Source organism: Pollachius pollachius (genome assembly GCF_949987615.1).
Source record: "Pollachius pollachius genome assembly, chromosome: 3".
In the NCBI taxonomy this organism is placed as follows: Eukaryota; Metazoa; Chordata; class Actinopteri; order Gadiformes; family Gadidae; genus Pollachius; species Pollachius pollachius.
Window position 1 is genome coordinate 1,114,365 of NC_136936.1, and position 10,520 is coordinate 1,124,884.

The window sequence follows — 10,520 nt, forward strand, 5'->3', positions numbered from 1 at the left end:
GTAGGGACACCTCGCTAGCGCGCTCTCTCTATTCCTCGCTCATTCTCTGTCGTGTTTCCCCTCTCTCTCCTCTCTCTCGCTCTCTCTCTCTCTGACGAGATGGATGAGAACCGTTGTCATGACGCCCAGCCCGAGCAAAGAGATGGGAGTCGCCGTCTCCTCCCGCTCTCCCCTTATATCTGAGGAGTGTCGGAGCCTGGGGAGGAACGCTTTTCCTGTTGACGTCTCTCTGTCAACACACACACACATACATGAATACAATCACACACACAGTCCAACAAATACTCACACACTACACAAATAGATAGTCATATACAGACACACACACACACACACGCATACAAGCACACACAAAGTCCAACAAATACACACACACTACACAAATAGTCACATACAGGCACACATACACACACGCATACAAGCACACACACAGGCCAACAAATACACACACACTACATAAATAGTCACTTACAGACACACACACACGCATACATGAATACAATCACACACACAGTCCAACAAATACACACACACTACACAAATAGATAGTCACATACAGACACACACACACACGCATACAAGCACACACACAGTCCAACAAATACACACACACTACAAAAAGTCACATACAGACACACACACACGCATACAAGCACACACACAGTCCAACAAATAAACACACACTACACAAATAGATAGTCACATAGACACACACACACGCACAAATAGTCACATACAGGCACACACACACACACAAATAGTCACATACAGACACGTACACACAAACACACACGTACACATTAATCACACACATACATACATTAATACATTGGACCCAAACATAGCTCCTCGGCCACATGGTGCTGGTGCCTTGCCCGGGGGCAGGGCAGAAGGGGACCCTGTCGGAGGCCGGTTCCCCAGCTGTGGCTCGTTAAGGAAGCTCGTTAGCACCCGTCTGCCGCAGGGCCGACCAATCACAGCGCAGACGCAAATAAACCCAAACAGACTCTTTATTAGTGACACACTTCACAGCATCTTCTATACACTGACCACCCCTTCTGATTGGTCCAGAGTGGTCTCATAAGACCCCTTCTGATTGGTCCAGAGTGGTCTCATAAGACCTCTTCTGATTGGTCCAGAGTGGTCTCATGACATCAGCATTCCTGAGGCTCTGTAGACCCCCTGTAGCTGAGACCCCTGTGGACCCGAGACCCCTCCCCCCCCAGTCCTCATCCCTGTCTGACGTTAGCAGGGGGGCGCCCATCACGGCCCCCCCTCTCCCCGTGAGTCCTGGTTGGCTGGGTCAGATGTCGCTCCACAGGACGGCCCGCCTACTCTTGTCCACGCTGACGACGTAATCCCCCGAGAGCGACCAGGAGACGGCACTGATGGAGGCGCTAGACACACACACACACACACACACACACACACACACACACAGATCAGTCAAATCCGGTCTCAGACGGATCAGCCTGCTTGGCTCCGGGTTCCAGGTGAGCTCCGTACCTGTGTTTCCCTGAGAGGCAGGTCTGCAGGTCGCCGTTGGTTACGCTCCAGATGTAGACGCCCCCGTCAGCGGCCCCGGCGGCGGCGTAGCGCCCGTCAGGGCTGGGGGAGGGGGGGTTACATCATTACTGACTAACTGCATCGGTTTACCTATTCACATTCTGTGGTTGCCAAGGAAACTGCGATCTCTCTCTCTCTCTCTCTCTCCCCCCCTCCTCTCTCCTTCTCCCTCCCTAATTTTATTTCTTCGTCTTGATTTACTCGGCAGTTAAGCAGGCGATAAAACAAGCAGTAAAACAAACAGTAAAACAAGCAGTTAAACAGGTGCTTTGACAGGCAGTAATGGGCAGAGAGGAGAGGAGATGAAGTCAGAGGAGAAGGAGAGGAGGAGAGGATGGAAAGTATGGAGAGGAGAGAGCAGGGGAAGAGAGGAGAGAGAGGAGAGAGGACGAGAGGAGAGGAGGTGAGAGAGGAGGAGCGAGGAGTCAGGTCAGAAGGTGAACTTACCTGAAGACTGCCTTGGTGCTGTCACTGCCACACTTAAACCCCTCAGCTCTGAGAGACAGACAGGCAGACAGAGAGACAGACAGACAAGCTACTATTAAACAATTAGTTAAGCATAAATACAGTTGCCAAAACCACACCCAATTGAACCCCGCCCCTAAACCCTCTAGCCCCGCCCTCATCCCTCTAGCCCCGCCCTCCACCAGGGCTCCATCGTGCTCAGGTGACTTCACATTTATATTCATGTTTTATTAAAATAAAATAGATCACATTAACGACCCCCAACCTCTAGGCCCGCCCCTAAAGACATAGCCCCGCCCCCTCACCTCAAGGTCATCCTGTTGTTGCCCCTCAGGTCGAGCAGCTGGAGACAGTCGTCACGGCAACAGCTGAGGAGCTGGCGGAGGTCGGAGCAAAGGTCCAGTGATGTCACTTTCCCCTGAGCAGGAAGTTCTAGAGTACAGCTGGCAGTCCTGTACACACACACACAAACATTATGGACACACACACACACACACACATTATGGACACACACACAAAGATTATGGACGGACACACACACACACACACAAACACACATTATGGACACACACACACACACATTATGGACACACACACACACACACATTATGGACACACACACACACATTATGGACACACACACACACAAACATTATGGACACACACACACACATTATGGACACACACACACACACACATTATGGACACACACACACACATTATGGACACACACACACACAAACATTATGGACACACACACACACACACACATTATGGACACACACACAAAGATTATGGACGGACACACACACACACACAAACACACAATATGGACACACACACACACACATTATGGACACACACAAACACACACATTATGGACACACACACACACATTATGGACACACACACACACACAAAGATTATGGACGGACACACACACACACACACAAACACACATTATGGACACACACACACACACACATTATGGACACACACACACACACAAAGATTATGGACGGACACACACACACAAACACACATTATGGACACACACACATTATGGACACACACACACACAAACATTATGGACACACACACACACACACACATTATGGACACACACACACAAACATTAAGGACACACACACACACACATTATGGACACACACACATTATATACACACACATATACATTGCACACACACATGTGCACATTACAGACAAACACATTACTGACACACACACACACACACACAGACCCAGGCTTTATAATGTGCGCTGACTTCTGTTGCCAGGCAACAGAAGTCGCCGTAGAGACGAACAGCATATGAGAGAAAATATCAAAGTGGTGATGATCTCTCTCTCTCTCTCTCTCTCTCTCTCTCTGCCACCAAAACCAGTCGGAGCAGCTCCCAGTGGAACCAGTAGAAGAGGAGAGGAGAGAAGAGGAGAGGAGAGGAGCAGAGAAGGAGAGGAGAGGAGAGGAGTAGAGAAGGAGAGAGGAGAGGAGAGGAGAAGAGAGAAGAGAAGAGGAGAGGAGAGAAAATAAGAGAGGAGAGGAGAGGAGGAGAGAGGAGAGAGGAGGAGAGAGGAGAGGAGGAGAGAGGAGAGAGGAGGAGAGGAGGAGAGGAGGAGATGCAGGAGGTGGTACCTGGTGTCCCAGAGTCTGATCTGTCCATCAAAGTGTCCACTGATGACAGCGTTCTCAGAACACACAAGGTCACTACAGTAGGAGAACACCTGCAGAGTAGACACACCTGGACACACACACACACACTGCCAGTGAGAGACAGACAGGTAGTTAGAGACAGGCAGACAGACATGTAGTTAGAGACAGACACGCAGACATTCAGGTAGTTAGGGACATACAGGTAGTTAGAGACAGACAGGCAGACAGACAGGTAGCTAGAGACAGACAGGCAGACATTCAGGTAGTTAGGGACATACAGGTAGTTAGAGACAGCAAGTATCTAGAGACGGACAGGCAGACAGACAGGTAGCTAGAGATATACAGGTAGTTAGAGACAGACAGGCAGACAGTCAGGTAGTTAGAGACATACAGGTAGTTAGAGACAGACAGGTAGTAAGAGACGAACAGGCAGACAGACAGGTAGTTAGAGACATACAGGCAGTTAGAGACAGGTAGTCAGTTTCAGAGAGGTAGTTAGAAACAGACAGGCAGACAGACAGGCAGTTAGAGACAGGTAGTCAGAGACAGAGCGGTAGTTAGAGACAGACAGGCAGTTAGAGACATACAGGTAGTTAGAGCCAGACAGGCAGACAGACAGGTATTTACAGGCTGCTTTCTGCAGGTCCCAGAGTTTGAGGGTCCGGTCTGCACTGCCCGTCACAACCTGCTGGGGGCAGCCTCTGAACCGGGCCGCCGTCACCTTCCTGCTGTGGCCAGTGAGGGTCACCTGGGCACAGACCGCCAGACAGACAGACAGACAGACCGCCAGACCGCCAGACAGACAGACAGACAGACCGCCAGACAGACAGACAGACAGACCGCCAGACAGACAGACAGACCGCCAGACAGACAGATAGACCGACAGAGGGACATTTGAGTTTACACCTCGTGGAAACTCTGATACTGATAATCCAGATCAGTAACTTCATAGTTACTTCATAGTTACTTAAAGATACTTCATAGTTACTTTGTAGTTAGCATTACCTTTGGAACTGAGTCGTCTATTCTCCACAGCAAGGCAGATTTGTCGTACGATGCAGCAAGTACCTTGAATCCCTAAAACACAGACACACACACACACACACATAGCTCCATTGTAGAGGGTGGGTGTGGCTTGAAGGCAGGGGCGTGGTTTAACATCAGCGGTGTGGCCTACAGTAAGGGGGCGTGGCCTATCTTACTGTGTGGTCGAACTCAATGCTGGTGATTCCCTCAGCACTGCCATCTAGTGTCCCTCTGTGGTTCAGCTGGCCTGGACACACGCACACACACACACACACACGCACACACGCACACGCACGCACACACACACACACAAACACAGTAAAGAAACAGACACATGACGGCCACTCCTCCCCTTGTCTCCATGGTAACGGTACCTGCTTGGACATCCCATAGTTTGATGACTCTGTCGGTCCCTCCTGTGGCTAGCATGTCCGAGCTGGAGCTGAAGCGCACGGCGTTGATGCCTTGCTCGTGGGCGTCCTGGCAGAGAGAGAGATCCCTTCATGTGACCTTTCACCCCTCAGTCCTCTGTGAGGTCGCTGTTGGTGTCGGGGTGGTGTCGGGGTGGTGTGGTGGTGGTGGTGGTGGTGGTGGTGTCAGTGTGGTGTCGGGGTGGTGGTGTGGTGGTGGTGGTGGTGGCGGTGGCGGTGGTGGTGGTGTCAGGGTGGTGTCGGGGTGGTGGTGGTGGTGTCAGGGTGGTGGTGGTGGTGGTGGTGTCGGGGTGGTGGTGGTGGTGGTGGTGGTGGTGGTGGTGGTGGTGGTGGTGTCAGGGTGGTGGTGGTGGTGGTGTCAGGGTGGTGTCGGGGTGGTGGTGGTGGTGGTGTCGGGGTGGTGGTGGTGGTGGTGGTGTCAGGGTGGTGTCGGGGTGGTGGTGGTGTCGGGGTGGTGGTGGTGGTGGTGGTGGTGGTGGTGGTGTCAGGGTGGTGGTGGTGGTGGTGGTGTCAGGGTGGTGTCGGGTGGTGGTGGTGTCGGGGTGGTGGTGGTGGTGTCAGGGTGGTGTCGGGGTGGTGGTGGTGTCGGGGTGGTGGTGGTGGTGGTGGTGTCGGGGCGGTGGTGGTGGTGGTGGTGTCAGGGTGTCAGGGTGGTGTACGATCAGAGGCGATGCGTGGGTGTGGTCCCTCCTCACCAGTGCGTGGCGCGCTCTGACAGGAACTCGCGCCGAGACGCAGACCCTGCCTGGACGGAGCAGCTCCTGGTCCGCACTGCACACAGAGTTCCCCCGCCTCTTCCTCCTACACACACACACAGAATGAACATACTGTGTGCGTGCGTGCATTATGGTGTGTGTGTGTGTGTGTGTGTGTGTGTGTGTGTGTGTGTGTGTGTGTGTGTGTGTGTGTGTGTGTGTGTGTGTGTGTGTGTGTGTGTGTGTGTGTGTGTGTGCGCGCGCGTGTCTCACTCAAAAAGCTCCTTGATGGACGTCAGGATGCGAGGTGATGAGGCCGAAGCGGACCTGGAGGCAAACATCACACCTGAGATGACCTCTGACCTGTCCTCTGTACTGTCTAACCCCTACCCGCTCCTTAATGACCTGTCTCTGTACTGTCTAACCCCTACCTGCTCCTTAATGACCTGTCTCTGTACTGTCTAACCCCTACCTGCTCCTTAATGACCTGTCTCTGTACTGTCTAACCCCTACCTGCTCCTTAATGACCTGTCTCTGTACTGTCTAACCCCTACCTGCTCCTTAATGACCTGTCTCTGTACTGTCTAACCCCTACCTGCTCCTTAATGACCTGTCTCTGTACTGTCTAACCCCTACCTGCTCCTTAATGACCTGTCTCTGTACTGTCTAACCCCTACCTGCTCCTTAACGACCTGTCTCTGTACTGTCTAACCCCTACCCCCCTATGGATAGTAGTTCTAGGCAACAGCTCCCAGTGTGAAGAGATGTTCACCTGAAGAGTCTTGTGGGGGCTCTCTCCGGGGGGTCCGTGGTCGGGGACGCTGGGCTGGACACAGGACTGTTAAGGAACCAGAGAACACCAGAACGCCAGAACATCAGAACACCAGAACACCAGAACACCAGAACACCAGAACATCAGAACATCAGAACACTAGAACATCACAGGAGAACACCCAGAGCAAGCAAAGGTCGATCATCAAAGTCACAACTCTTCTATTTTTTGGCTCTGCGGTGGTGGAACAAGCTCCCCCCCCCCCACCACTCACACCCCTGTTACGCACACACAATTGTATGTTGTACGTCCAGGCACTTAAAAATAGTACTTGTGTAGCATCACATCCTAGCTCTCTGTGTTGTGTACGGGGAACGGGTTCACCTAGTGATGGTTAGCGCTCGGCACTTGGTTCTAAGAACATCCTTACTGTGCCGTCAGATATCTTGTTGTTTCTCTTTCTTCTGACTAATGTACTTACTGTAAGTCGCTGTGGATGAAAGCATCTGCTAAATGTAAATGTCTTACGTATCCATGGTGATGGGGGTTTCCTGGGCGGCCTGCAGGTCCTTCTGTAGGGTGACCTGTCGAGCTCTGAGACAGACAGGAAGTAGACAGGAGACAGACAGGAAGTAGAACCTTATTGGACTAATAGACTAATGCTAGTGGTCCCAAAGTTTGGCGTGTTCTGGGAGTTAATGGGAGTTAATGAGGACGACTACAGGGTTCTACTACAGGGTTCTGCTATCAGGGTTCTCCTATCAGGGTTCTACAATCAGGGTTCTACTATCAGGGTTCTACTATCAGGGTTCTACTATCAGGGTTCTCCCATTAGAGTTCTTGAGAGCATGTCAGTACCGGGAGCGCCTCTCTGTGGGGGTTCATGTGTTCATACCGGGAGCCCCCCTCTGTGGGGGTTCATGTGTTCATATCGGGAGCGCCTCTCTGTGGGGGTTCATGTGTTCGTACCGGGAGCGCCTCTCTGTGGGGGTTCATGTGTTCGTACCGGGAGCGCCTCTCTGTGGGGGTTCATGTGTTCATACCGGGAGCGCCTCTCGTTGGCGGAGTTGAGGCGTGCGGCCGCCTGCTGCTTGTGTCGGATGACGTCCTCCAAGAGCTCTGCCCCCCGCTGGGTCTCTGCGCGGACGCGGGCGTCGGCCGCGGCGTGCAGCAGCAGCAGGGCGTCGTACTCGCGCTTCAGCCCCGCGTTGGCCACCTGGACCCCCGCGGCCCGGGCCTGCAGGACCTGCTCCTCAGCCTGGGCCCCTGAGGCCCCCCGCTGGGCCCCCGCTAACCTGGGGCCACAACCACGCCCGTTACACCACCACACAACCACGCCCGTTACACCGTCACACAACCACGCCCGTTACACCACCACACAACCACGCCCATTACACCGTCACACAACCACGCCCGTTACAGTGTCACACAACCACGCCCGTTACACGTCACACAACCACGCCCGTTACACCGTCACACAACCACGCCCGTTACAGTGTCACACAACCACGCCCGTTACACGTCACACAACCACGCCCGTTACACCGTCACACAACCACACCCGTTACACGTCACACAACCACGCCCGTTACAGTGTCACACAACCACGTCCGTTACACCACCACACCCGTTACACCACCACACCGTTACACCGTCACACAACCACGCCTGTTACACCACCACACAACCACCTGGAGAAACACTGACATCCAGCAAGCCGAGGGGAGGGTAGTAAAAACACTCTGAGGTGGAGCAGAAGGTGGAGGAGGAGGAGGACAGGAGGAGAGACAGTACCTGCTTTGCTGCTCCTCCAGAACCTTCTGCTTGATGTTCAACTCCTGCTGAAGAGCCACCACCTGGCACGCCAACTAGAGGAGAGGAGAGGAGAGGAGAGGAGAGGAGGAGAGAGGAGAGGAGAGGAGAGGAGAGGAGGAGAGAGGAGGAGAGGAGAGGAGGAGAGAGGAGAGGAGGAGAGAGGAGAGGAGAGGAGGGGAGGAGAGAGGAGAGGAGGATAAAGGAGGAGAGGAGAGGAGGAGAGAGGAGAGGAGAGAGAATAGATAACGGGAACACAAACTACGTCTAACCAACATAATGGACGGTCAGCCGATCTAACAGCTGTAACCTGATTGGTTGAAAGGTTAGGTCCGCCCACTGGATGACACACTCAGTTATTTATTTTATTTGCTGAAGTTCTGCTCGGTGGAAGGGGTCACACTCCACGAGGAGGAACCGACTCTTTGACACAGAACGGCTCCAGAAACATTGCCGAGTCACCCCGGCTGAGGTGACTCGGGGTAACCCTTGGGGTGACTTGATGCTGATTTTGGAGACGGACAACTTAACTATTTTTCCATATGAGTAAACATCCCAGAGCTTCCCTTTAAAGACCAGAGTGCATGCTGGGAGTTTGTGGACGAAACAGGGGTCTCACCTCTCCGGTCATCGTCTTCAGGCGATCGTTCTGACACAGGGACTCTGGGCCTGAGGGAACCCTACACACACACACACACACACACACACACACACACACACAATAATTAAATAACTTGTGTGTGCATAAACTTGCCTACTTTATGTGCACATCATCAGTAATAATGTCGCCAATAGGAATTATTGCAAATCTTCAATCTGTAATATATTATACAATACATAATGTGTTCCATTTATACAAAATACTAGAAACAAACCACAAATAGGATTGTCAATAAAGAGATGAAGACTCAGAGAAGAGGGGAGGGGGTGGAGGTTGTCATGGTTACCTGGCAGTCCTCAGAAACCCTGCAGAGATGCTGGACTTCTCCAGCATGCGGCTGTCTGTTGAAGATCACACGGCACGCACACGCACACACACACACACACACACACACACACACACACACACACACCTCAAACCTTAGACTAGGTGACCTCAAACAAAGTGACCTTAGACTAAGTGCCCTTAGGGCTGATTATTATCACATTATTACCTGTTCAGACCACCTGGCACAACACTATCACATGAAGGCACTGTCCCCCCTATTCATCTTTGCCTCCGTTCAATAACCTCTACAGGCCCATCCTTTAATGAACAATGTTAGACTTGATCATTAAAGATGGATAGACGTTGATTAGTTGATCAATATATGCATGCACACACAATTAATTAACTCCACTTTTTCAGTTGCCAACGGAAACATCAATCAACAAAGAAAAAGATGCGGGCATAATGAAAGGAATTCCTCTTGCTTTACTGACACTTTAAACGACACGAAACAACATGGAAGCTGAAATACCAACATTCTCTATTGACAAACACCGATGACTCCATGTATAAAGTATGCATAGTAGTTACACTCAGAGGCCAGCCTAGTACAGTAGGACTTCATACATATATCATGTGCATGCATCTTTACTTATTGTGTACGTTCATATCGCTACATCCTGTGAGTGTACTCTTAGATATATCATAACATCTGTACTTACAGTGCCGGATCAGGTCGCTGAACGCTTCGTGCTGCCTCTGGTCCCGTCGCTTCAGCTGGCGGATCACGTCCACCTTCCACCTTCCACCCGGAGGAGGCTTCACGGCCACGCAGCTCATAATCACCGGATCTGAACGTCCAAACAGCTCATAATAATCCAGAATAATTTATATTGTTCACTTTGTCTCCTGTCAATTTCTTTTCCTCGCAACTTGTTTTTCTCTCAGCCAATCACCACCAACTTTGATTCGTCTTCCTGATTTGACCACACCCACATATTTGCGTGTGCGGTGGGAGTGCGTCTGTTGTGTGTGGTGGTACTGCACCCTCAAAATGATCAAATACAATTCCTTTAACTGTTAGACCTGTTTTAAACAAGTCCTACTGCCGTACAACTAGTTTAAACTAGGGAACAAGTCCTACTGCAGTACA

At 51.6% G+C, this 10,520-nt stretch overlaps 1 protein-coding gene across 2 annotated transcripts; it reads right to left on the bottom strand.

Annotated features, from left to right (window-relative positions):
* Positions 1 to 1,002: 1,002 nt before the first annotated feature.
* Positions 1,003 to 10,305, bottom strand: atg16l2 (ATG16 autophagy related 16-like 2). Of its 2 annotated transcripts, XM_079731355.1 has the most exons (18): positions 10,090 to 10,305; positions 9,387 to 9,441; positions 9,059 to 9,119; positions 8,422 to 8,495; positions 7,671 to 7,922; positions 7,156 to 7,221; positions 6,628 to 6,693; positions 6,129 to 6,182; positions 5,856 to 5,961; positions 5,104 to 5,209; positions 4,906 to 4,976; positions 4,709 to 4,780; positions 4,331 to 4,451; positions 3,686 to 3,791; positions 2,337 to 2,483; positions 2,014 to 2,061; positions 1,507 to 1,608; positions 1,003 to 1,397 (listed from the first exon to the last, which is right to left on the bottom strand). In XM_079731355.1, the coding sequence occupies exons 1-18, from the start codon at positions 10,205 to 10,207 to the stop codon at positions 1,304 to 1,306; spliced, it is 1,719 nt and encodes a 572-aa protein (XP_079587481.1). In that variant the 5' UTR covers positions 10,208 to 10,305; the 3' UTR covers positions 1,003 to 1,303. The 2 variants fall into 2 exon arrangements, with proteins under 2 accessions (XP_079587481.1, XP_079587482.1); XM_079731356.1 differs by lacking the exon at positions 6,129 to 6,182.
* Between the last annotated feature and the right edge of the window lie 215 nt (positions 10,306 to 10,520).

Excerpts from the sequence above, each read along its gene's own strand:
- atg16l2 (XM_079731355.1), bottom strand. The coding sequence starts at position 10,207 with ATGAGCTGCGTGGCCGTGAAGCCTCCTCCGGGTGGAAGGTGGAAGGTG. Across the intron at positions 8,496-9,058 it reads TGAAGACGATGACCGGAGAG|TTGGCGTGCCAGGTGGTGGC; the intron begins GTGAGACCCCTG and ends CCTCTCCTCTAG. Across the intron at positions 2,484-3,685 it reads ATCAGACTCTGGGACACCAG|GACTGCCAGCTGTACTCTAG; the intron begins GTACCACCTCCT and ends GTGTGTGTACAG.